The following is a 27,836-nucleotide window of genomic DNA, read 5'->3' on the forward strand; positions in this document are numbered from 1 at the left end:
GAACCATTCATTGGCTGCCTCCTGCACACCCCCCTGCTGGGGACCGAGCCCACAACCCGGGCATGTGCCCTTGACTGGAATCGAACCTGGGACCCTTCAGTCTGCAGGCTGATGCTCTTTCCACTGAGCCAAACCAGCTAGGGCCAACTCTTTAAATGTACAGTATATTATTGTTGACTATACATACAATGTTGTACAGCAGATCTCAAGAGCTTATTCATTGTGCTTGGCTTTATGCCCATTGATTAGTAACTTCCTGTTTTCTCCCCATTCCATTTTTCTTCCTGGCAACGCCCATTCCATTTTTTTTTTAAAAAAAATTGTTTTATTGATTTTAGAGAGGAAGGGAGAGGGACAGAGATAGAAACATCAATGATGAGAAAGAATCATTGATCGGCTGCCTCCCGCACACCCCCTACAGGGGATCAAGCCCATAACCCAGGCACGTGTCTTTGGCCGGAATTGAACCTGGGAGCCTTCAGTCCTCAGGCCAGCGCTCTATCCACTGAGCCAAACCGGCTAGGGCGCATTCCACTTTTTGATTCTATGAATTTGACTGTTCTAGATACCTTATATAAGTGGGTCACACAGTATTTTCTTGCTTGGTTTATTTTATTTAGCATAATGTCCTCAAGGTTCATCCATGTTATTGCATATTGCAGAATTTCCTTCTTTTTAAAGGTTAAATAGTATTCCATTATATGTATAGGCCACACTTTCTTGATCATTTCATCTTCAATGGATGTTTAGATTGCTTTCACATCTTAGCTATCTTGAACAGCACTATAGTGAAAATGGGAGTGCTAGCTCTTTGAGATCCTAATTTCAATTCTTTTGGATAAATACCCAGAAGAACTACTATATTATAATGTAGTTCTACATTTAATTTTTTGGAGAAACCTCCATACTGTTTTCTACAGTGACTGCACCATTTTGCATTTCCACCAACAGGGTGCAAGGGTTCCAATTTCTACACATCTTCACTAATACTTGCTGTCTTTTGGTTTTGTGGTATGTGGGGTTTTTATAACTGCCATCCTGACAGGTGTGAGATGATATTTCCTATACCTGTTGGTCATTTGTATGTCTCCTTGGAAAAGGTGTTTACTCAAGTTCTTTTTTTAAAAATATATTTTATTGATTTTTTACAGAGAGGAAAGGAGAGGGATAGAGAGTTAGAAACATTGATGAGAAAGAAACATCAATCAGCTGCCTCTTGCACACCCGCTACTGGGGATGTGCCTGCAACCAAGGTACATTCCCTTGACCAGAATCGAACCTGGACCTTTCAGTCTGCAGACCAACGCTCTATCCACTGAGCCAAACCAGTTAGGGCTATTCAAGTTCTTAACCCATTTTTTTAAAAATCTGGTTATTAGCTCTAGCTGGTTTGGTTCAGTGGTTAGAATGTCAGCCCTCAGACTAACGTGTCGTGGGTTCAATTCTGGTCAAGGGCATGTACCTTGGTTGCAGGCTCCATGCTGGCCCCCAGTGGGGGCGCTTGCAGGAGGCAACCAGTCGATGTGTCTCTCTTATGTCGATGTTTCTCTCCCCCAGCCACCTTTCACTCTCACTAAAAAAATATAAATGGGAAATATATCCACAAGTGAGGATTATTTTTAAAAATGTGGTTATTAGGTTTTTGATGTGTGTGTGTGTGTGTGTGTGTGTGTGCTCAACCACTGAGCCACGCTGACCGGGCCAATTTAAATTTCTTTTTCTATGTGGATATCCAGTTTACCCAACACAATTTGTTGAAGAGACTATCCTTGCCCCAGTGTGTATTCTTGGCACCCTGGTTGAAGATCAGTTGATCATACAAGTGTGGATTTCTTTGTGAGCTCTCTATTCCATTGGTCTATATGTGGGCCTTTAAGGCCAATGCCATAATGTTTTGATTACTATGGTTATCTATAATAATAAAAGCATAATATGCAAATCGACTGAATGCCCGAACAGCTGAACAACCATCCGGATGGCCATTCGGACGACCACACTATGACACCCACTGGCGCCAGGCCAGTCAAGGTGGGTGCGATGCGATTGGTTCGAATGGGAAATATATCCACAAGTGAGGATTATTTTTAAAAATGTGGTTATTAGGTTTTTGATGTGTGTGTGTGTGTGTGTGTGTGTGTGTGTGTTTTACTGTTGAATTGTAGGAGCTTCTTATATAATTTGGGGATTAACCCCTAATCAGATATGTAGTTTGAAAATATTTTCTTCCATTTCATAGGTTGCCTTTTCACTCTATTGATTGTTTCTTTCGCTGTGCCAAAGCTTTTTAGTTTGATATAATCCTACTTGTTTTTGTTAACTGCGCTCTTGGCGCCACATTCATGAGGTCATGGTCCAGACCAGTGTCCCAAAGCTTCAAAAATCTTATAGTTTCAGGTCTCTTGTTTAAGTCTTTAATCCATTTTTAGTTGATTTACCCGAACAGCTGAACAACCATCCGGATGGCCATTCGGACGACCACACTATGACACCCACTGGCGCCAGGCCAGTCAAGGTGGGTGCGATGCGATTGGTTGGGGGCCTGGCCATCACCCAATGATTGCCCTGCAGATGGAGGCCCAGGCCACTGGCCGACTGGGTGATCAATTGGTGAACTCCATGATCACCCCAAAGAGGGAGGCCCAATGCTGTGGGTGGTGGGCGGGGCCTCCCTCTGCAGGGGCAATCCGTCATGGAGCCCCAGCTCGGTGGGCGGGGCCTACCTCTTTGGGGCGATCGATTGTGGGGCTCCTGGACTGTGAGAGGGCACAGGCTGAGCTGAGGGACCCCCCCTCCCCCACCACCAGTGCACAAATTTCTTGCACCGGGCCTCTAGTGTAATATATTTTGAAATCAGAAAGTGTTATACCTCCAGTTTTGTTGTTCTTTTTCAAGAGTGATTTGTCTATTCATACATGGTCTTTTGTGGTTCCATATTTAACTTCAGTATTGTTTTTTTACCTCTGTAAAAAATGACATTGGGATTTTGATGGGGATTGCATTGACTCTCTAGATGGCTTTTGGAAGTATGGACATTTTAACAATATTAAATCTCCTAATCCATGAACAAGGGGTGTCTTTCCATTTGTTTGTATCTTGTTTAATTTTCTTCATTGATGGTTTGTAGTTTTCAGTGTTCAATTCTTTCACTACCTTAGTCAATTTATTCCTAAGTATTTTATTCTTTTTGGTGCTATTGTAAATTGGGTTGTTTTCCTGACTTCCTTTTCAGACAGTTTGTTGTTAGTGAATAGAAACATACTGGTTCTTTGTATGTTAATTTTGTATCCTGCAACTTCACTGAATTTGTTTATGAGTTCTGTGTGTTTTTTGTTGTTGTTGTTGTTTTATAATGGAGTCTATATAAAAGATCTTGTCACCTATAAACAGACACAACTTTACTCCTCCTTTTTCCACCTGGATATCTTGCCTAATTGCTCTGGCTAGGATGCCCATCAGTATGCTGAACAGAAGTTGGGAGGGTGGGCATCCTTGCCTTATTCTTAATCTTAGAGGAAGAGTTTTCAGTTTTTCATCATTGAGTATAACGTTAGCTGTGGCCTTGTCATATAGGTTCTTTATTATGTTTAGACAGTTTCCTCCTGCTCCTAGTTTGTTGAGCGTTTGGTCACGAAGGAGTGTTAAGTCTTGTGAAGTGCTCTTTCTGCATCCTGTGTCCTAGTTACAGTACCTCTCTGGGACACTATATTCCTTCCTGAATCCCCAGCCCCAGGCAGAGGGCCTGTCACCAGTGAAAACAGCAGATCCTCAAATAACATAGACTTGTTCGATGTGGTTTTGTTATAACATGGATGTGAAGAAAAGAAAAAGAAAACACTTTGCAGCCGGGGCCACTGTCTGTGTGGAGTTTGCACCGTCTCCCCAGGTCTGCAGGGCTTTTCTCTGGGGTCTCCAGTTTCCTCCCACATCCCAAAGATGTGCCCGTGAGGTGAGTTGGTGAGTCTAGTTGTCCCCCTCTGAGTGAGTGGTGTGTGTGTGTGTGTGTGTGTGATGAAAGCACTTCCTGGCATCCTGTCCAGGTGGGTCCTACTTAGCGCCCTGAGCTGCAGGGAGAGGCTTCAGCCACCCAGCCCTGAACTGGGATGAGCAGGTTGGAAAATACAATCCTATCTGGTTTTTTTTAGTCTTTCTTACATGTACATGGAGTTCACATTTTTTCCAATGTTTACTGTAAAGTGTTTGGGGTGTTTATTAGAAGTTTGGTGATGTTTTTGTGACCAGAAATATGCTGTAGAAACTTAACTCTTGTGCATACCATGTAGCCTATGGTCAAATTGGTTTCCTCATCTGAGGTTCCCCTTAAAGTCAGCCCAAGAACCTACAGGGAGCCTTAAGTGAGGACTTAGTGTGTTCTAGAAATAGTTACCGAGTGAATGCAGGAAGGAGGGGGAGGGTGGAAAGCGCAGGAGGAAACTGCCAGGAGGAAGGGAGGAGACTCCGCTCTGAACTTTCTAGAAAGGGGCTCTAGGATCCAGGGCACCTGAGGCGTGGGCTCAGACTTGAAAAGCTTCCGGACTGGTCAGACTTCACTGCCCAGGTGCCAGCCCCGGGGCGGTGGCCTCTGGAGGGCGCAGGACCGAACGGTTCAGGCACAACCCCAACCCCAACCCCAACGACAGACAGTCCTGCGGCGGGAAGAGGGAGCGGGAGCGCAGAGCGCGGAGCCCCGAGGGAAGCGGGCACAGGGACTCGGGACGCCCCTGTAAAAAATATATTTCAGACTTCTCCGCTGGGCACAGGCAGCCTCTGCTTGGCTGGAGCGGGCCTCCTGGACTGTGCACCGGGCAGAGCGGACGCCTTCGGGAGGGACAAGGGTGAGTCTGGTGTGGTCTCCGGGCGCGGTCCGCCTTGCGGGGCCAGGGGGCTGCGGTGGGGTCCCTGGGCCGGGAGGGGAGATGGGGGAGTAACGGAGGGTGGGGTGGCCCACTGTTCGATTTCCCGAACTCAGGGCCGGGTTAGTTTCATTTCCTGCGCTCTGATGGTAGAGCTTCCCGCGCGCGGGTCTCTGAATGACTCACTGCCTTCTGCCAAAGAAGAGGCGGCATGGATGGGGGTCGGAGGGGCCTGGGAACCCGCTCAGAGGCGCCGTCCAAGAAGACCTAGTAGACGGTGGAACTCCAGGCTGTCTGTGGGGTAAATTGCCTAAGTAGCCTACTGAGTGATAATGCTCTCATCAGGAAAGGATGTCTGATACCTCTTTTTTATTTTATTTATTTTGAGGAGAAAAGGAAATGCCATTAGGTTACTTATGGATTTATATTGTTATGCCACTTAAAGATTTTTTCACTTTTAAAAATAGTAAATTTTCCCTCTCCTTGTTAGCAGCTTTTCCATATTATAAATAGCACTGCAATGAACATCTTAGTATATATCTTTCTATACACATACAAGCTTTTCTACAGCATAAGTTCCTAGAAATTCACACTGTTGAGTCAAAAGTATGTATACTTCTATTCCCTCTTATCCTTTTGATATCTTTATCAATAGTTAATAAGCCCTAAGCAGTTTCAGTTATTGCAGTTTTTAATAGATTTGTATCTTATAGGTAAGTCCTCTTATTTATTTGTTTTTAAAAATCTGGTTATTCCTACCAATTTCCTCTTTGAAATTAACTTTAGGATCATTTTGTTTCAATACGAAACTATACCATTGGGAGGTTTATTGGAATTGCTTTAAATTGGGTCTAAATTGGGGAAGGATTGTCTGGCTTGTCATTTTTAATCTTCACAGCCAGAGATATAACAGTTCTCTCCATTTTTTTAAGCTTTGTTTTGTGTGATTTTCTTCATACCACATCATCATTTCTGTAAAATGTATTTTTTAAATTGTCACTTTTATGAGTGGGGTATTTCCCCATTATCTTTTTTTTAAATATATTTTATGGATTTTTTTACAGAGAGGAAGGGAGAGAGATAGAGAGCTAGAAACATCAATGAGAGAGAAACATGGATCCGCTGCCTCCTGCACCATCTCCCACTGGGGATGTGCCCGCAACCCAGGTACATGCCCTTGACCGGAATCGAACCTGAGACCCTTCAGTCCGCAGGCCAACGCTCTATCCACTGAGCCAAACCGGTTTCAGCCCCATTATCTTTTCTGATTAATTATTGTGGAGATACAGCTTTTTTATGAAGCTGGTAATAGGATAATTGGAGCTTGAAGCTATGAAACTGAAATCTGCAAGATTCCTTGAGCAACACTTTCACATCTGGACCAGAGAAAAGTATAAAGCTCATTGCCCTCATGGGTGCCAAGAAATGGCTTTGAAGGCATTTGCTTAGCAACTGGGAGTAGCTGGGTAGTATGCAATCCACTGAGTCTTTTTAGACATGCCTTAATACCTGTCACTTCCCTTGCCAGGTCCATATAACTTTAAGGCAAGAAAAACAAAAGTGTACCCACGGGTTGCTCAGTTGGTTTCACTTCCGCTAGTTTTTCACTCATCACTTTAAAGCCAGATTTGGGTGTCAAGCCAATGCAGTTCTCCAAACTGTTATCTGATCTTTAACATGGTGATAATAGGTGTCCCACCTATTTCATGGAGCTGCTGAGAGTAAATGTTTAAAAGTACTTTGGAAACCGTTACTACGGTTTTGTACTTATTTAAGTGCAACTTCCCCGAGCCTAAGTATCTCCAACTATAAAACAGTGAACTCATGGTTCCAAAGTTCGTAGCATATACTAACTGAATAGGGAGATTTGTGATCATTGTCATTATCATCACTCATTACTGAAACAGGTTGCCTTTAGTTACAAGTACAGCAAGCATGCTTCAAACTGGCTTAAATAATAAGAAAGGTCATTGGTTCATGAAACATGTAATTGAGAAATGGGGTAGACTTCAGGGTCAGTTCAAACCTTTGCGTTTTCTTTCCTTTTCTTTGCATTCTGTCATTTGTAGGTTGCTCATCCCAAGGCTTTAGGATTGGGGCTCCATGCTTTCTCACTCATTCACCCATATTCAGTTGAAAGAGAGAGGGAGGGGAAGAGAAATTAAGAGTTAGAAGCTGGCTTCCTGGGCTGTCTTAGGGGATCCAGGAATCTCCCCGGCAACCATTCCCCTCCACTCAAGTTCGCCCTCGTGCCCAATTTTGAATCAATCTCTGTGAAAGGCTATTAGGAATTATCTGATGGCTTAGATCACATTTTCTCAGCCCCAGCACTATTGACCTTTTGGGCTGGATAATTCTTTGCTGTGGAGGGGTTGTTCTATGCATTATAGCACCTTAACATCTACCCACCAGATGTAAGTAGCAATCACATTGCCAGAAGTCCTCTGGAGGCAAAATCTCCTTTGGTTGAGAACCACTGGCTTAGATACATCAGGTTTCACCTCTAGAACCACAAGAGGGGCCAGCTCCCTACACACTCATTGCTGAATGGGGGAGGAACAATAGCCACTTAAAATCTGGGCAGTAATAGGAGGTAGGAAAATGGGTGCTGTGAGGGCAACACCGATGTTCACCACGATTCCTTTGTTCCTGGGAAACCCCTGAGTCTTTAGTGCAAATGCCTCTGAGGGAGTGGCACTTACATAATGAAGTCATGGGTGCATAGACAATGGGTAGGCTATAACAAATGTACAGCTTTCTAAAAACGCAGCAGAGAGAGCTGGGGACGAGCACTAGGGAGACAGGGATGCTCAAGCATTGGGAAAAGAGATAGAAACGAAAAGCTGAGATTGACAGAAGCCAAGTTCTGTTACAATCCTGAGTATCCTTGGCCAACTGTGGCCAAGGTTGCAAATTGGGGCTTCATGGGTAATATCCAGTTGTCAGACATGTTTTATTTGACCCACACAGTTGGACTGCACATTTTTTTTACTTGGTTGCAAGATTTTATATATTTTTTTAATTTTATTGATTTTTTTTTGTTTTACAGAGAGGCTTATTTATGCATTCATTGGTTGCTTCTTGTATGTGCCCTGCCAGGAGATCGAACCTGCAACTTGATGTATTGGCACGACGATCTAACCAACTGAGCTACCTGGCCAGGGTTGGTTGCAAGATTTTACATTGAGAGATTTAACATAAAAATCCAGATTTCTGTCTGCTCTTTTTTTCTTTTTTAAAAAATATATTTCATTGATTTTTTACAGAGAGGAAGGGAGAGGGATAGAGAGTTAGAAACATCGATGAGAGAGAAACATTGATCAGCTGCCTCCTGCACACCCCCTACTGGGGATGTGCCCACAACCAAGGTACATGCCCTTGGCTGGAATCGAACCTGGGACCCTTCAGTCTGCAAGCCGACGCTCTATCCACTGAGCCAAACCGGTTAGGGCTCTGTCTACTCTTTCAAAACTGGAAGATCTTCCACCACTGGATCATTTATCCTTGCTGGCTAACCCTTGCCTTCTTTAGACAGGGCCTGAGCTTTCCAACCCACCATCCTATCGTCACCCCTATACTTTGGCAGGATATTTTTGTTAGAATAGGCTAAACTGATATAATGACCAGACACCAAAATATAATGGCTCAAACACAATAGAAGTTTATTCCTCATTCACTTAACAGTCCATGGCAGATGGTCCAGGTCTGTGAGCAGCCCTCCTCTAAGTGATGAATCGGGGATCCAGGATTCTTCCTTCTTGAGACTCTACCTTCTTTCTCGGGACTCCAACACCCCTAGGGCTGTGTCATCCTATGCATCCAGCTGATAGTGTGTAGAGGAGTCAAACCCGCCTCAACCCAAAGTGGCACATATCATATCCACTCACACCCCATTGGCGAGAACTAGTCCTATGGCCACATCAAGCCTCAAGGAAGGCTGGGAGATATAGTCCTAGGTGAGCCGACACTTCCCAGCCACAGCTCTGTTATTATGGAAGGGCAGAACAGATGTTGGTGGACGTCAAGCCATCTCTAGCTTATATGAAATTGTGGGGAGAATTCTTCAGCCATTTAAATCACAGACACCCCGGAGGTTCCTGTAGCCCAGTCGTAAATATGCAGGAGATTTCTGGGACTTGAACAGGTTGCATCCAGTTTCTTCCAGGTATGGATATATTGAAGAACGTCATCTCCGCGGCCCAGTATGTGTACCAACTATGTGAAAAGATGCAACACTGCGAGGGACAGTACAAACGTCTAAGGAATCGCATCCACGGCCTGCTGCAGCCTCTGCAAGAGCTCCAGGCCCGAGGAGAGGAGAATCTGTCCCCTGGGATCATCACTGCCCTGAACAATTTCCAGGCTGCCCTCGAGGAAGCCAAGAAGAAGATAGATAAGTTTAGCGATAAGCCCTTTCTCCATAAGTTTCTAAAATCAGGGAAGAACAAAGAACTCTTTACAGATGTGAACAATAGGCTGACTGATGTCCACCAGGAGCTCTCACTGGCGCTTCAGGTGTATCAGGGGGTGTCTATTTCAAGCATCAGCAAAGAAGACTGGAAACAAGAGGATCAGCAGGATGCAGAGGAAGATTGGCGAGCTTTCCAGAATCTAACTGGTAAGGCTTCTTTTGTCATGGGGAGTAAACGGGGGCATTTTAATCTCGTTTTGATTTACCAGAGAAGCAGGAAGGCTGACGAGGTGTGAGCAGATGTCATTCATGTGACTCAGAACTCCTAACATCCATGGGCCCAGATATGGCGGGGGTGCGGGGAACCTGGTGAAATTTGGGCAAGCCAGAGTAGGAGAGAGGTTGGGGGTGTTGATACTAATGTCTTCTTTGCTTCTTCATTCTCTTTGATGTAATACCTAGAATTCCAGAAGCTAATTCCTTCCAGCCTTACTTTTTCCAGGACCTTCTGTTAATATGTAAATTATCAGGAGGAAGAACTAACTAATTAACTAAGCAAACATGAATTGAGTATAGTCACGTGCCTCTTAATGGCAGGGATACATTCAAAGAAATGTGTCATTCGGCGATTTCAGCGATGTGGGAACATCAGAGTACACTTCACAAACCTAGATTGTCTAGCCTACTACACACCTGGGCTATACGTTATAACCTATTGCTCCTAGGCCACAAGCCTGTACAACATTCAACTGTACAAACCAACAAAAGATTAAGTCAAGAGAATATAATGCAATCAGGAGACATAGTAAACACGAGATATATGAGGTTGCTGCTGGCATAATATTGCATACGGTTTTACAGTAAACTTTTTTTATAAGTAGAAAGAGTACACTCTAAAATGACAATAAAAAGGATAGTATAGTAAATACATAACCCAGTAACCTAGTCACTTATTATCAAGTATTATGTACTGTACATAATTGTATGTGCTATACTTTTATATGACTAGCAAGATAGTAGGTTTGCTGAGACCAGCATCACCACAAACACCTAAGTCATCACTGTGGGACATCACTCGGTGATAGGAATTTTTCAGCTCCATTATAAGCTTATGGCCCACCATTATATATGCAGTCCATCGCTGACCTCAACATTATGAAGCACACAACTGTACCTACTGTATGCCAGCTAGTGTTCTACGTTTCTGAGACATAACACAGAGAAAAATAGACAAAATCTCTGCCCCCTTGAAACATAAAGTCTGCAGATAGAGGTCTAAGTCATTTTATTTAAAAGCAATGAAAGCCGCCGAAACCGGTTTGGCTCAGTGGATAGAGCGTCGGCCTGCGGACTGAAAGGTCCCAGGTTCGATTCCGGTCAGGGGCGTGTGCCTGGGTTGCGGGCACATCCCCAGTGGGAGATGTGCAGGAGGCAGCTGATCGATGTCTCTCTCTCATCGATGTTTCTAACTCTCTATCTCTCTCCCTTCCTCTCTGTAAAAAATCAATAAAATATATTAAAAGCAATGAAAGCCATAAGCAGGGCAATGGAATAGAAAGTGACAGCGGGTGCAGACTGAGTGTTCAGGGAAAACTTCTCTAACCGGTGGTATTGGAATGGACGCCTTGAATAATGAGAAGGAGCAAGCCATATGAAGATGAGGGAGAGGAGCATTCCCAGCAGAGAAAACAGGAGATGCAGAAGCCCTGAGATGGGGAATAAATGGAACAACCAGAATGAACAACCAGAAGGCAGGATGGCTTTGGTGGGGTAGACATGGAAGAGAGAGTAGTATGAGATGGATGTGGAGAAGGAGGCCGGAAGATACAGGAGCAAGGTCATACAGGGCCATGAAGGCATGAAAAGAAATGTAGATTTTATTCTGAGTCATAGGAGCCAGGAAGGGGAGGTCTTAAATGTGGGCCTGTCATGATTTGACTTGTATTAAAGAACATCACTTGGGCTGCCATGTGGCGATAGACTGTAATAATACGTATTAGTCAGTTGCTATACTAATACTGCAATAACAAACCACCCCAAAACTCAGAGGCTTGAAACAATATGTTTCAAGGATTCCTTCTCCTACTCACAGATCTGTGGGTCCATTTGGGATTCTTCTGATCTCAGAGGTCTTGGCTGGGCTGGGCTCCAGGCAGCATGTCTAATTTGGGTCTGTTTAACGTGTCTCATTCTGTAGCCAAGGTTGTAGGAGCAGTGAGTACTTGGAGAATGTTCTTTTGGCAGAATTGCAAGAAGGCAAGCTCCACAGTACCAGCACCTTGTCCACTCTACTTTTGTCCACTAATATTCAAAGCCATTGATATAGCCAAGCCCAACATGAAGGGACAGGGAAATACAGTGTGCCCACTATGAAGCTATAGTGGTGTGGATGTATAAGACGATTACATAGGAGTGAAGAATTGGGACCAATCATTCAACATACCCCAGAGGGCAAGAGTGGAAATGTGAGCCTAGTTAAGAGCCACTTTGAGACTAGGTAAAAGATGATGGTGGCTTGAACTAGAGTGGCCCTTGAACTTGGTGGACTTTAGTGGAGGACAAGGCCTTAGGGATGAAACGTGGGCTAGGTTGGAATAGGGGAGACAGTGGGGTCAGGGCCACCAGAAGAGGGAACAGAGCAGAAGGATGGAAACAAATGTGGCCTCTTTACCCCTTTGCAGATCCTGGTGATAGGAATTCTAAACTCTTCCCTTTTGTAAGGATTGTGGGTGGAGAGAGAGGAAGTGAGGAGAGGATAAAGGACATTTGAATGAACCTTCTGGGCACTGGAGACCAGCAAAATAACTGTTCTGCCACCTTGATGTGGAAGGTGGTCCATCCCCAATCAGGTCAGCAGGGGACACTCAACCAGTACAAACTGCGCCAGAAGAGACCTGTGGGCAAAATGGGTTCTTTTCTGGACGAGGGAAAGTGAGACACCTGCAATCCTCCAACCAAACACCCAACAAAGAGAAACAGAATCAGGGGTTGGGGGCCAGGGGAAAGAGGTGTGTGCAGGGGCCAACCCAGCTGAAAGACAGGACTGGACCCAGCCTTCCTAATCTTCAGCACTCATTGGCTCACTTCCTGGGAAAGGTAGGGGGCATGTTGGTGTCATCAACTTGGAGGACAGGATTTACTTTCTGCTCTTGCTTTTCAGTTTGTTTGTTTTTTATTGCTTAAAATATTACAAAGAGTAGTACATTTGTCTCCTTTTTTTTCTCCCTTGACTTTCCCCCAGCCTCCCTTACCCCCCAGTGTCTTATGTCCATTGGTTATGCTTATATGCATGCACACAAGTCCTTTGGTTGATCTCTTACCCGCCGCCCCCACAACCCTCCCAGCCTTCCTGCTGTAGTTTGACAGTCTGTTTAATGCTGCTCTGCCTCTGTATCTATTTTTGTTCATCAGTTTATAATGGTCTTTATTATTCATAAATGAGTGAGGCTTTCAGTTTTTAAAAACGCTTTTATCAAGTAATACATTCACAAGGTACAAAAAGGGCCCAGCATGAGAAGTAAATGTCCTTCTCACCCTTGACCTCAAAGGAACTGTTTCCTTCCCAGATATAATCTTCTTTACCAGTTCGTTGAATAGCCTTCCAGATATTTAAGGATATAGATTTATTTTTATCATTGTTACACTATCAATAGCATCCTAAACACACTGTTCTGCTTCTTGCTTTTCTCATTAAATCTTTTTTTTAAATATATTTTATTGATTTTTTACAGAGAGGAAGGGAGAGAGATAGAGAGCCAGAAACATCGATGAGAGAAACATCGACCAGCTGCCTCCTGCACATCTCCTACTGGGGATGTGCCCGCAACCCAGGTACATGCCCTTGACTGGAATCGAACCCGGGACCTTCCAGTCCGCAGGCTGACGCTCTATCCACTGAGCCAAACCGGTTTTGGCCTCATTAAATCTTAATATTCATCCATATTAGTTTTCATAGAGTTGCCTCGTATTCATTGGTATACATGGGCCAGATTTATTTATTTATTCATTCATTCATTCATTCATTTATTTTAAAATATATTTTATTGATACTTTTTACAGAGAGGAAGGGAGAGGGATAGAGAATTAGAAACATTGATGAGAGAGAGAGAAACATCAATCAGCTGCCTCCTGCACACCCCCTACTGGGGATGTTGCCCGCAACCAAGGTACATGCCCTTGGCCGGAATCGAACCTGGGACCTTTCAGTCCGCAGGCCGACGCTCTATCCACTGAGCCAAACCAATTAGGGTGGGCCAGATGTATTTAAACAACTCCCTATTGATGGACATTTGAGCTGTGTCCAGTTTTTCACAATTGTTAGTCCTGCCTTAAGCATCTTTGCATATATTTCAGGATATCTTTAGGAACAATTCTTATAAGTAGGTCATAGAGTATGAGCACTTTACTTTTTTTTTTTTTTTTTACAGTTGTCCCCAGCCTCCTCCCCTCCCCCGGCACTTAAAATTTTGATAGAGATTGCCAGATTGTCCTCTACAGAGGTTAGAGCACTATCATTCCTACCAACTATGTATGAGATTGTGTTTCTCCACACTTTTCTTCATTAGCTTTAGCACTGAAGGTCCTATCAGGGTTTTTGTTTGTTTGTTTGTCTGTTTTTGGTCCTATCAGTTTTTAAATGTATTTCTGATTATATAAATAATGATAGATGAGATTATGCTATGGTGTAAAAAACAAACTACACAACAGTGCCTCACAGAAAGAAAACTTTATTTCTTATTTAGGCAAAGTCCAGGAGACTCCGAGGTAGCAGCTGTCCTTTTCAGGAACTTTCAAGGTTATGGCACTTTCGCATTGACACAAACTTCCTTCGCATTTCTTTCACTTCATTTCTCAGTCAAAACAAGTGACACGGCCATGCTTCAAGGCATTCACTATGTGCTTAGAAGTAGAAAGACAAGCCCTAACCAGTTTGGCTCAGTGGATAGAGCGTCGGCCTGCAGACTCAAGGGTCCCAGGTTCGATTCTGGTCAAGGGCATGTACCTTGGTTGCAGGCACATCCCTAGTGGGGGGTGTGCAGGAGGCAGAGCTGATCGATGTTTCTAACACTCTATCCCTGTCCCTTCCTCTCTGTAAAAAATCAATAAAATGTATTTTAAAAAAAAAAGAAGTAGAAAGATGAATATTCGTGAGCAGTAGTAGTAATCCCTACTGCAATGAATATGATAAGTTAAAGAAAATGGGACCTCGGTGTGCTTTTAATTCGCATTTCTATTTTTGAGTATTTGCCACTCTTTTTTCCAGCAGAAAGTGAAATTATCGAAGCTTTAGTGGAGAAAGGGAAAAATGAAGTGGAAGAAATCATGAGGCGCCGTGAGTTACCTGTGACCTGCTGCTTCTGACTGCCCCCAAACCAAAGTCATTTGTTCAGTAGGAACTCCAGTCTTCCCCCACCCCACTACTGCCCATTTTCTAGGCTGGATGGTTGGAAACAGCCCACAGGTTTGCGGATGTGCTCATAACTTAGCCCAGGCTTCTGTCCATGGAGTAGCATTTGAAGGGAACTTCTTAATCCCCAAGGTACCTTCTAGTACCGGCCTAAGCGCTGACAACTGCCTCTAGATCAGCGGTTCTCAACCTGTGGGTCGAGACCCCTTTGGGGGTCGAACGACCCTTTCACAGGGGTCGCCTAAGACCATTGGAAAACACATATATAATTACATATTGTTTTTGTGATTAATCACTAGGCTTTAATTATGTTCCATTTGTAACAATGAAAATACACCCTGCATATCAGATATTTACATTACGATTCATAACGGTAGCAAAATTACAGCTATGAAGTAGCAACGAAAATAATTTTATGGTGGGGGGTCACCACAACATGAGGAATTATATTAAAGGGTCGCGGCATTAGGAAGGTTGAGAACCACTGCTCTAGACAGTATCGAAGCTTCTTTTGCTGAATTCCCAAGAACAAATGCAAATCAAATTTAAAATACTCATTCATCACTCATTTGACCAATATGTATCTGCTGCCAGAGCCTTGTACGTAGAGCCAAGTCAGATGCAGAGAAAGACCCTGCCTTAGGGGAGCTCACAGCCACAGGGTAGGAGGGAGGGAGAGGAAAGAGAGTCGTGTGAGCACATACCAGCAGTGGAGTCACTCAGCTTGAACTATGTATCTCACTATTAGAGCTGAAATGACTAAACAAGATGCTAAATGTTCAAGGGCCGAGCTCAAGTGGCAGTAGGAGTAGGAAGGGCTCCCAAACGAGAGAGACGGATTGAGATGGAGGTTTAGGCTGGAGAGACAGGACTTGAAGAAGAGGGGCAGGAAGTGCATGACACGTTTTTTGTTAACCATCCAGCTGTGTCTCTACGGGTCACTCAGAGGCTCTGGAACCTCTTCCCCAGGCTGAGTGAGTCAGAAGGTCCCGCCAGGGCCAGCTTTGGGTCAGGGCGTAAGGCTTCCCACTTACATTGTTTGCCAAGACACCTCTTCCCTTAGGACACCTTCCTCAGCTCACTATTTCCTTCTGTCCTACGGTCAGAATTACAGACATCAATAAAGGCGGTCCTCGCATATAAAGTCAAGGAGATTAAGAAGGAGGAGCTTTCTGATTGGATCTCTCTAAAGAAAAGTGAGTTCAGCGAAGTTTTTAAAGGAAAATATTACCAATCTCCAGTGGCCATAAAAGTATTCAACAACGTCCAGACCAGAAACCCTGGGTAAGTGCTTTTGTATAGTTACTATCTCATGTATCATTTCACTTCCTCTCTAAAGCTCCCCAAGGAGAGAGGCGTATTGTCTCCATTAGGTGGGAGAATGGGGCCCCAAAGGGTGAAATGACTTGCCCTCTACTCTTAAGGAGCAGAGCCTAGACTTTAAGTGCATGTCTTCCAACCTCAATTCTAGAAACTTCTCTCTTTTATTCATACGTTTAGTTATTTAAAAATGTGTATTCCCTTCCATTCCTAGTTCTCAGTTCCCCATCCCCTCCACAGGCAATAAAGTGTGTTTTGTTTGTAGGTGTTCTTGTAAAATGTATGTTGTTGTTATATGTGCGTGCATCTTTTATTTTCACAAGCGGTCGTGTTATATATCTGTTGCCTACTGTTCTTACCTTTTCCACTCAGCATCAGGGAACTAGTATTGTACTTGTGGCCCTTTCCTTCTGACTGCTGTCTGCGGTGTAGACCAACATTTTACCTATTTTTCCAGTGATGGAACCCAACCTGTTTCCAACGTTCCCCCGCCAAAAATAATGCCACCATAAGTACCCCTTTATGGACCTGTATGGGAATTTCTTTGGGCTGTGTTGCCAGGAGAGGACTCAATGGGTCATGCTGATAAGAAATTGACTAAGTACTACTAGAATGGGTTGTAGGTGCCTATCCTCTCTCCAGCAATGTGTGAGAGCTCTAGAGTTACATATCTCTACCAACTCTTAGTGTTATCCAGCCTTCTCGTTTTTCTCATGTTTTATGGTTATAAAGTAACATCCTATCGCTATTTTGATTTGCATTTCTGTTTACTAATGAATTTGAACATTTATTCATATGGCTTTCAGCTATGTGGGTTTCCACTTCTCTATCTTGCCCTTCTTTCTGTCACGGTTGCTGTTTTTGTCATGTTCGTTTGTAGAAGATAAACATGTATATTGTGGCAATTAATCATTTCTAAGTTTGAGATATTGCAAAGGTCTTCTCTCATCATATTGTCTATACTTTAATTTTGCCAGTGGTGTCCATCAACAGACATCTTAAATTTCGATGTTATTCATTCTACCAAAATGTTACCTTATTATGTATTTGTGCTCTTGAGGTGCCCTTCCACTCCCCTAGGCATTCCAGATTTCTTCTAGTAACTGAGTTTTATTTCTCACATTAGGCTTTAATTCTCCTGGAATCCACCTTTGATATTATGTAAGGCCTAGCTTTATTTTTTATCTATACAATGAATCCCTTTTCTCTACACCAGCTAGTAAATGTTTTTCCCCATTGACTTGTGGTGCCACATTTGTTGGATGTTAAGTTTCTATTTAGACATGGATCTGGCTCTAATCTCTCTATTACATTCCACTGGTCAATTTGTCTTTGCACCAATAACACTGTTTTGTTTTTATGATGACTTTTTAGTAATTCTCAGTATCTAGTAAGGTAACTCCCTCCATCTTGGCTCTTGTTTCTCAGGTTGACTAAGCTACATAAATATCACATTCCTCAACATACACATTGAGATTTGGATTGGGATAGTATTTTTAATAACTTTATTGAAACATCATTTACATACCATAAGATTCACCCATTTAAAGTGTATAACTTAATGGCTTTTAATATATTTACAGAGTTGTACAACCATTGCCATAAAGTGATTTTTAGGGCATTTGCATCATCCCACAAGGAAACCCTAGACCCTTTAGCAGTCCCTCCCCATATACTGCTACCCCCACCTTCTCTAGCCCTAGACACCTATTAATCTACTTTCTGTTTCTATGGATGTGTGTGTTCTGGATATTGCACACATGGAATGATACGATATGTGGCCTGTTGTTTTTGACTCCTTTCACTTAGAATGATCTTTTCAAGGTAAATCTATGTTGTAGCATGTATCGTGCATGCTAATTCTACTGCTAAACACTGCCATCAGTGGCCAAGCTCATCTCACCCCAGGATGCTGACAATCCCCCACACATGCACAGATGGTCCCTACACTAAATGTTCTCAGCGGGACCCTCCCATCTTGAAATCTTAATTGTAAATCTTAATTGTAAATCTTAATTTTTCCATTGCCTCCTCATAGAACAGTGAGGTGTGTTTTCAATAATGAGGTCACAACCATGAAGAAATTTGATTCTCCTAACATCCTGCGTATATTTGGGATTTGCATTGATGAAACAGGTAAGGAGTGCTTCTGGGGTTGGGCCTTCTTTTGGTGGTCTGTCATATATCTTATAATGCATTGCATTTTTAAAGAAGAGCTGGAAGGGTGGGATCTACACAGTGTTATTATGATCAGTGTTCGTTTTTCTGCATCCCAAGATGCAGGTTCCCATATCCTTTCAGGAAACAAGGGCTTGAATTTGGCTTCATCCTGAGGGCTGATTTACACTAATGTGGCCACCTCCTCTTCTCCCAGTCTACTGGGGATCTTGTTCAGATACTGGCCTGAGTGATGGAAGCATCTTGTTGCAATAAAACATGATAAAGCTGACTGATCAGTATAAGGCATCCACCCTGGATCATCATTAGTGTAGATCAAACCTAAGACTCAATTAACCTGCCCCTTTATCAAGAACAAGGAATCTGTCCTTGCTCATATCGTTAGTGTAGATCAAACCTAAAAACTCAATTAACCTGCCCCTTGACCAAGAACCTCAGGCGTCAGATTCTTTTTCATTTTAATTTTTTAATGTGGCTGCATTTTCCCTCATAGCATGGTCTCTCCTGTGGGTTATGCATTGTTGCTCTTGCCTACAGAGGGGACAGAGCAACCCCCTTAAATGTTTTATTCCCCTTTAGATGTTTCTCTACAGCCTCCCTCAACTAGAGGAAAACTTCCAGTGATATCTGGTCTCCTGGGTGATGGCTGAGGTGACTGACTCATTCTTTGTGTGTCGGTTCTTGCATCTGAGGGTGTGAACAAAACAGAGCCTGCCCTCTGGGACCTGAACTTGAGTAGGGGAGACATTACTCAAATAACTAAGAGAATGTATAATTACGACATGTCAAATACTATGAAGAAGAGGTATGGGAACTCTGTGGGTATTTGACCCATTCAGTGAGGTCAGGATGCAAACTGTGTGAGATGGGGAGAGGGTGGGGGAAAAGCAGTGCAGCGCTGATGTCTGTGTCTGTAGAGATGGGGGGGAGATGGGCTGCAGAGCAGGACCTCTGAGTGGGGCTGATCTTCTTTCCATCAGTGACCCCACCTCAATTCTCCATCGTCATGGAGTACTGTGAGCTCGGGACCCTCCGGGAACTGCTGGATCAGAAAAAGGACCTCACATTGGCTGAACGCATCGTCCTGGCCGTGGGGGCAGCCAGTGGCTTATACAGGTACCATATGGGTTGAAAGGATGCTGAGAAGAACAAAATGAGTCCTCCTTCCCTACTGATATCCCCGAGAGGATGAGAGAACAGGCCAGAAGCCCAAGATAGTCTCCCCTTAAGTTTTTGTTGTTGTTAATCCTCACCCGAGGATATTTTTCCATTGGTTTTTAGAAAAAGGGGGAGGGGGAGAGACAAAGAGAGAGAAACATGGATGTGAAAGCGACACATCAATGGGTTGCCTCCAGCACTCGCCCTGACCAGGGATTGAACCCACAACTGAGGTACAAGGGGGAGAGGCACGGTACTGACCAGCCTCCTTGTTCCGGTAATAACTGTCAAGCCGCCCGGGAAGGTCTTGCAAAGGTCACTAACGCTCCCTGCCTTTGGTCATGTCAGGCTGCACCATTCCAAAGCCCCTGAGCTCCACAGAAACATCAGCAGCAAGAGCTTCCTAGTAACTAACAACTACCAAGTGAAGGTGAGTGTGGCCTTCCAGGGGGCTCTTTGAGTTCATCCTTGGTGACTGTTTGGTGCCGGGAGAGGGACACCTGTTGCCCAGAAAAGCTGTGCCTGCTTGTTTCTCTGCCTTAACTCTGCCTTAGAACTGAACTCAAAACCCTTTTCCTGCCTGGACAGCTTTCCGGGTGCCCACCATAGGTCAGACTCAATCCTGCCTGCTGTTAGGATACCTGTCTTCACTCACCGCCTGCTTAGCAGGGACGGGCTAAGAGTCATTTCCCTTATTTTTTTAAGAGACTGGGACTAAATGATCTTTAAAATATGTTTTTATTGATTTCAGAGAGAGGAAGGGAGAGGGAGAGAGAGAGATAGAAACATTGATGAAAGAGAAACACCGATCGGCTGCCTCCTGCACACCCCCTATTGGGGATCGAGCCTGTACCTGGGCATGTGTCCTGACCAGGAACTGAACCAGCCACCTCCTGCTGCATAGGATGAGGCCCAACCAACTGAGCCACACTGGCTGGGCAAGAGTCATTTCCCTTTAGATTCCTGGACACCACTTCTACATCCCCCCAATACCCACCAGGGGATCTTCTCAGGCCCAACTAGGCATTCAGACTTACAGGACTGGCATAGGCCACACTTGGCATTTGGAGTCACTTAGAAGGGTATCATGCAGGAAACGTAGCTTACCAGCACGGCAGCGTCAAATCTTTCTCTCCAGTGGAGTCCCCACAGCTGTCCCACAGTCACCCAGGAGGCGTTCTCTTTGCCCTGCCCCAGGTGCTAGAGAAAGAGGCTCCCCTCAGGTGGGTGTGGGGTCCTCTAGCCTTAGAAGCCTCATGACCCTCAGAAGTCATATTATAACAACTTCTGAGGCATATCTTCAAGTGTCCCCATGGAGGCATGTCAGTTATAAGATTCACCACATGCCCTAACTGGTTTGGCTCGGTGGGTAGAGCGTCAGCCTGCGGACTGAAAGGTCCCAGGTTCAGTTCCGGCCAAGGGCATGTACCTTGGTTGTGGGCACATCTCCAGTAGGAGGTATGCAGGAGGCAGCTGATCGATGTTCCTCTCTCATCGATGTTTCTAGCTCTCTATCCCTCTCCCTTCCTCTCTGTGAAAAATCAATAAAATATATTTAAAAAAAAAAGATTCACCACAAAGCCCAGCATCCCTATCAGCTCTTTATAGTCTGCATACCCTGTCAATAAGCTTTACCAATCAGTGATCATTTTTTGTCTTCAGCATATTACTTAGGAGCATAGGTGACAGTCTGCTTTTATCAGGTTCCCAAGGGAATGGAGCTAAAAAGTCGGATTCTAATAAGGAAGAGAAAGGGTTTAACTCAATGTCCATAATTCCCAAATGCTGAAAGAATGTTTTCTTTGTCATCCATACATGGCTTTCTTTCTTCCAGCATTATGAATTTCAGAGAGAGCCCCCCACAAACAGAAGATAGTTCTTTTCTGCCGTTCCTCCTCATCGGTGTGATATAAGTGCTCCCAAAGCACCATGACGATATCACTCAGGATCCTCATCCCACCTAACTGTACCATGTGCTCTCTGGTATCTAGCATGGTGACAGGTGTCAGAGGATGTTAGTGCTCAGTAAACATGTAATGGAAAGGGGATGAGCCCGGCCAGTGCTGCTCGGTGGTTGAGCGTGGACCCATGAACCAAGAGGTCACTGGTTCGATTCCCAGTCCAGGTACATGCCTGGGTTGCAGGCTCAATCCCCAGCGGGGTGTGTGCAGGAGGCAGCCGATCCATGTTTCTCTGTCATTAATATTTCTACCTCTATTCCTCTTCCATCCTCTCTCTCTAAAAAAGTCAATGAAAACGTATTTTTTAAAAAGGGTGGCGGATAAACCCTCTACGTGTCTTATCCTTTTCCTCACCTTGCCCCTATACTTGCATATCTAGCCAAGTTTGGGGGTGGCACACCTCTGCACACTGATGGTACTAATGACAGGTGTACATGGAGAAAGGAGAATATCTGCTCCCATTAATCGTGTTGTGGCTTCTTTAAGAGCATGGCATTGGCCAGGCAGGGTCAATGGGGGTAACTCAGAGTTGTCATGTAAAATCCAAAGCAACAGGCTGGATGTTCTATAGGGTCAGATCAACAGAGAGGGTGCCCTATGTCATTTTTCCAACTGCTTCTGAGAGAAAGCAAGCCATGTGGTAGCTCTGTGCACCTCTTCCACCCTCACTTAGTGGAGTTGAGTCCTCAACTGAGAAAGTGCTGCATCTAATACAGTGATACTAGAACAGCTACAACTTACCAAGTCTTACAAGTGCTTTATAACCATTATCTCAGGTAATCCTCCTTGCCCCTTTGTGTTTCTCTTGGTCAATACATCATAATAAATTAAACCCATAATGCCAGCCAGTATGGTAGCCACACAGAGAGAAGACATCACTGGAAATACATTTCAAAGGTAAAAGACTCTCCCCGACAATCATGTGTAGCACCAAGCCCTTGCCCACTACTCCCAACCCAAGATCGTGTTGTTTCTTTCTATCTCTAATTCACCGCTCCATCTAGCTTTCAGGATTTGAGTTGAGCAAAACACAGACTTCCATCAGCAGAACAACTAAGAGAAAAAAAGAAGGGACAGTCAATTCCGCAGCATATATCTCACCTCAAAGACTGGAAAATGTGTTCAATAAATATGACATAGCAGCTGAAATATACAGGTATGTTCATGTTCTTGCTCAGACTCTAACTCAGATGAACAGGACAGGAAAGCCCAAGTCAAACTCCACATCCAAACACCATCATACCTCTACTCTGTTGAATGGAATTGGGTGGCAATCAAAAAATTCACTGAAGTTTCTAGAAATGGCTAAGAGGTGTGGGAAAACAGGAACATTCTGATTGTTCAGCTTCTCGGTTTTCTTTCAGCTTTGGAATTGTCCTCTGGGAAATCGTCACTGGGAAGACCCCGTTTGAAGGTAACCAGGGTGAAGGCTGGCTCAGATGGTGCTGGGATTGGGTCCTTTTCCAGAAGACTAGAAATTCCCTATCAGTGCTGTCCTGGGTGTTTTGTTCTCCAATGTGGGCACTGCCTGGGCTGGTCATTGAAGTCATTGGAAGCTCTTGTTTCTTCAGTACTTAAAGTCCCTAAGTCTGATGCCAGCAATCCTCATCCAGAGAGATGTGTGGGTGCCAGAGCAATATTTCAGCCTCTCATCGTCTTGTTCCCATGCCAGGCTGTGATTCTAGGAAGATCCGCCAGCTGGTAGCTAAAGACAAGCACCAGGAGCCACTGGGTGAAGACTGCCCTTCACAGTTGCAGGAGATCATTGATAGTTGTCGGGCTTACGAGCCCTCCAGGCGGCCCTCTATTAAGGGTAAGGTCCTCTCTGATCCGAACAATGTGAGCCGCATGTGTTAGTTCACATTTGTGAAAGATTTCCTTTATGGTTCAGAAGCAAGGGTGATTTTGCCCCTCGGGGGACATTTGGCAATGTCTAGAGACGTTTTTTTGGTTGTTACAACTCAGGGACGATGGGTGGGATAGATCATACTACTGGCATCTAGTAGATAGATGCTACTCAACATCCTACAATACAGAGGACAGCCTCCTACAACAAAGAATTCTACAGCCCAAATATCAATAGTACAGGACTTCAGAAACTCTGTGTTAAGGGATGGTGTTTAGTCTAAAGTGGGTTGGGGAGGTAGATTATTCCAGCTTATATTCACTATATTCATATTCTCTCTCTCTCTCTCTCTCTCTCTCTCTCTCTCTCTCTCTCTCTGTCTCTCTCTCTCTGTCTCTCTCTCTCTGTCTCTCTCTCTCTCTCTCTCTCTCTCCCCCTTCCTTCTTTCCTTCTTCCCTCTTCTAGGCTCCCTTGCAACTCAGGGTCAGCCTGGCATTAGAGAATCTAAAACTGAGACTAATTCAGACTAAGATGGGAGTTTACCCCTCCTTTGTATTTGAGAAGCTACGTGTATTTGAGAAGTTGACCAAGTAAGAAGGAACATCATATCACTAAGGCATGAATGCAGATGGTGGTTTAGGCTCCATCCAGCCAGACCAAAGGGAGTGCAGTTTATGCACTGTTCTGCAGTGTAGAAACATCTCTGTGCTTCTAGCTTGGCTCTCAGCACCCTTTTATTGTCTAACTTTCTGCTCATTCATTCACAGAAATCTCAGAGAAACTGTCTATCTTTTACAAAGCTGTGGATTGAAACAGACACTAAGGAGTCGCTGGACAAGAAACTGGAAGAGGCGAAAGCTGGGCATCTTTCTCTCTCCTGTCCTCGGCATGAAGTTATTTATGGATTCAGGGAAGCAGCACTTCTCTGTTACAAAGAGAAAACGGTTCCAGTCATGCAGAGCGCACCCCCCTCCAAACGATATTGTCAAAAGTATGTCTCTGATAGTACCTGTGATAGATGTTTTACAAAAACGTATCTCTCTCTGTATGGACACCTCTTAGCACTCTGACTTTGCAGCTCCTCCCATGGCAAAGTGGAATCTACACATGAAACTAATGTATTATTGTATGTCAATTATATTTCAATTGAAAAGAAATACTCTCTCTTACAAACGGAAAGGTTTATGGAATGCAATGATATATCTGGAGTTTAATTTAAAATAATTCAGGGGGAGGGAAAATAATCTTACCTAATAAACATGTAAATTGACTGTCCCTCTGCTATGCTCACAATCAGGAGAGTATGCAAATTAACCCAACAAAGATGGCAGTTAATTTGCATACGTAGGTGCAAAATGGCAGAGTGGGATGGAGCAGCGAAGACTGAAGGCGGCTCCGGCCAGAGCAAAGGCCTGGGTCCTGGGTGCCGGAGGAAAACCGGTGCTAGCAGGCAGGGGAAGGGAAGGCCTATTGCTTGAATCTCTTCATGCAACAGGCCTCTAGTTATAAAGAAAAAAGTAAAATAAGATTAGCTATGAGTTGCTAGCTGTTGAATCTGGATGATCGGTACATATGGGTGAATATGCTTAAAACTTTCCACAATAAAATGATTTTTTAAAAGGGGGAAAAAAATAAAGCCTACTTTTCCACTACTTGAATCTAGGCTGGTATTGTGACTGGCTTTGGCCAATAAAATGTAGAAGCGATGGTGTGCCCATTCCAAGCCTAGGCTTCAAGAGGCCTTATATACTTCCACTCCCTCTCTTGGACCCTGATCCAGACATGAACTGGGCTACTATGCTGGAGAATGAGAGATACATGGAGCAGAGACAACCTAACCCAGCTGGCCCATTCAACACCAGAAGAACCACACAGCTGAACTAGACCAAACTGTCCATTCAGCCCTAGCCAGTTTGGCTCAGTGGATAGAGCGTCAGCCTGCGGACTGAAAGGTCCCAGGTTCGGTTCCAGTCAAGGGCGCATGTCCGGGTTGCAGGTCCCGGTAGGGGGCGTGCAGAAGGCAGCCAATCTGATTCTCACCAATGATGTTTCTCTCTCTCCTTTCCTCTCTGAAATCAATAAAAACATTTTGTTTTTAAAAACTGCCCATTCACAAAATTATGGTCTAAATAAATTATTGTTGTCTTAAGCCACTAAGTTTTGGGATGATCTGTTACACAATGGTAGTAACTAAGCAAACACTGTTCAGTCTTCCTCTTGACCATTGAACAAAATACAAACTCCCCATTTGGGTACCCATGGCCTGTATCTCTGACCCTAACCTTACTTCCTATATGAAGTTCCAGAGTTCCTCTACCAGATACTGCAAACTCTAATGCTTATAGTGTCTCAGAGGAAACCCCCATGAGTGTGCTAGCCTGAAGCGGAGTTCGGTGAACAGATGAGCATTGTTCAGGACAGCTGCTGCTCACTTCAGTGTTTCCAGAGCTTTCCAATTTGTCAAAAGAAGCTGGATATTCAGATTTCTCTGTAAGTTGTCATATTTTTAAATGTTGGCATCTCATCAAAAATTATTTTAATGCCATATAGTACAAACAAAATATGTTAGTCTGGGAACTCCCATATTTTAATCTCTGCTAGATTCAAACCTGTGTCTCCTGAACCTGGTCCTCTTGTTCTGGAATTCTATACTTTTGCTCATGGTGAATGCTTTACATAGCATACACTAACCCTACCTCTAAATACCTGCCCCCCCCCCAAAAAACCCCCACAAAACTCATCCCAATTCATTCAACACCAAATGTGTGGGCTGTTGTTCCAATCACTGAGGAAACACAATAAACAAAATAAATTTGGAACTTATATTCTAGTAATCTCTGGAGGGGGGGAAGATATGGCTGATTTCTTTTGTATATTTTACTATTCTTTTAAAACTAGAGCATCTATAATAATAAAAGCATAATATGCTAATTAGACCAGACATCCTTCCAGACAACCTTCTGGACGAAGCCACAGCGGCGGGGGCCAAGGCAGAGGCAGCTGCTACAGCAGTGGGGGCCAAGCCCCTTGCATGAATTTTGTGCATCAGGCCTCTAGTCCTATATAATAAAAGGCTAATCTGCAAATAGACCGAACAACGGAACAACCGAATAACCAGTTGCTATGACATGCGCTGGCCACCAGGGGGCGCATGTGGACGATAGTGGGCATTAGCCACAGAGGGATGGTAGAGCAGGTGAGTGGGGGCGCCAGACCAAGGTGGGTTGCCAGTCGCTGTCATTGGAGCGAGCCTCTGGTGGTTACTAAAAATTCTTTGCTCCTGCGCCCTGCAGTCCCGCCTGGCACTTGCACCTGCTGCTGGTACCAGAGACACTGCTCACACCCACTGCTGGTGCCAGACCCACTTGCACCCGCAGCCAGCGCCAGAGCTGCTGCTTGTACCCGCTGCTAGCACCTGGCGCCAATCCCAATCGCTTGGCTGTTGGCCCCGATTGCCCCTGAGTGCTTCTCCACCTCCCCCTGCTCCTGAGGGGTGATCAGGGCAGCAGCCGTCGCTTGCACCCACTGACGGTGCCAGCCCCACTCACACCCACTGCTGGCACTGGCCCCAATCACTCCTCTATTACGCGGTTGCGAGCGGGGCCGGTGCCGTCAGCATGTGGGAGCGATGACGGCAGGAGCGGGGCTGCCAGCAGACAGGGGACCAGGAGCTGCTGCCAGAGGGGCCAGGTGGGGGTGCGTAGGATGGGCCAAGACCCACCTCTATGCCCACCACTGCCTTGCGGCCCACAGTTCCTTTCAAGGTGCACGAATTCGTGCACTGGGCCCTGAGTGATTTTTATAAATAAAAAATGTAGAATAAATGTGGGCAGGTTGAGCATTTAAAATTATTCTTTTTTTAAGAGTTTTTCTTTAGGTTCTATTTTCATCTTTAAAATCCTTTGTTGTCTTTACTGTAGGGCTTACAATGAAAATTCTCCCTTATAGATTAGTTATTTGTACTGTGGCAGACCTACAGGCAGAAGTGGATTTATTGTGAAACTAATAAAGCTTAATCTCCAGGGTCCTTCACTTTGCACAGAATATCTTCCAAGGCCCTGTAATTCATTCCCCCCCACACACACCATTTATTTATGAAAATTTTCAAATACACAGAAAAATCAGTATAATTATACTCTGGACAACTATATGCCAACCACCTAAAATCTACAGCTAACGATTTACTATAGTTTATCACATACTTATCCATCTATCTGTGACTCTCTCTATCCATTAATCCATCCTAGTTTTTTATGCATTTGAAAGAAAATTTCAAATATCAGTACACTTCATTCCAAAACACTTCAGCATTTATATTAAACTTACCGTATTTGCCGGCGTATAAGACAACTGGGCGTATAAGACGACCCCCTAACATTTCCACTCAAAATACAGAGTTTGTTACATACTCGCCGTATAAGACTACCCCCTCTTCCACACACCTTCCACACACCAAATAAAAGGTAAAACAATATCAGATTTGATTTTAACATTTTAATTTATATTCAAATGCTTATGACATGCAGGAAAACTGTCACAAGGCTGTATGTAATCAAACATATACATAAAACAGTGCAAGTTTATTACCGGTAAACATACCGGTAATTCACTAAAGAAAACACACTCTATAGACTGGTACCGTAGATGCTTCTCAGGAACACAGGCAAGCAGCCCACAACCTAGAGGGACTGTCAATGATAGAAGA

General features: G+C 44.2%; 2 protein-coding genes across 5 annotated transcripts in view; both read left to right on the plus strand.

Moving 5' to 3' along the window:
* Positions 1-4,419: 4,419 nt before the first annotated feature.
* Positions 4,420-24,400, plus strand: MLKL (mixed lineage kinase domain-like). 4 transcript variants are annotated; one of them, XM_006755764.2, is made up of 11 exons: positions 4,420-4,832; positions 9,006-9,468; positions 14,525-14,593; positions 15,775-15,952; positions 18,027-18,124; positions 19,147-19,282; positions 19,673-19,754; positions 22,290-22,441; positions 22,650-22,699; positions 22,958-23,098; positions 23,899-24,400. In XM_006755764.2, exons 2-11 carry the CDS (start codon positions 9,018-9,020, stop codon positions 23,940-23,942), a joined length of 1,401 nt encoding a protein of 466 aa, XP_006755827.1. In that variant the 5' UTR covers positions 4,420-4,832; positions 9,006-9,017; the 3' UTR covers positions 23,943-24,400. The 4 variants fall into 4 exon arrangements, with proteins under 4 accessions (XP_006755827.1, XP_006755829.1, XP_006755828.1 ...); XM_006755766.2 differs by having other exon boundaries at positions 14,528-14,593; XM_006755765.2 differs by having other exon boundaries at positions 9,016-9,468.
* Positions 24,401-26,446: 2,046 nt separating this feature from the next.
* The window catches only part of RFWD3 (ring finger and WD repeat domain 3), a gene marked incomplete at its 5' end in the record, with an annotated part of 36,703 nt that continues 35,313 nt past the window's right edge, over positions 26,447-27,836 (plus strand). The window contains one exon of the mRNA XM_015558799.1: positions 26,447-26,452. Within this exon, the coding sequence (XP_015414285.1) occupies positions 26,447-26,452 (6 nt within the window). The remainder of the gene's footprint in view (positions 26,453-27,836) is intronic.

This window comes from Myotis davidii, unplaced genomic scaffold (genome assembly GCF_000327345.1).
Source record: "Myotis davidii unplaced genomic scaffold, ASM32734v1 scaffold453, whole genome shotgun sequence".
Taxonomy (NCBI): Eukaryota; Metazoa; Chordata; class Mammalia; order Chiroptera; family Vespertilionidae; genus Myotis; species Myotis davidii.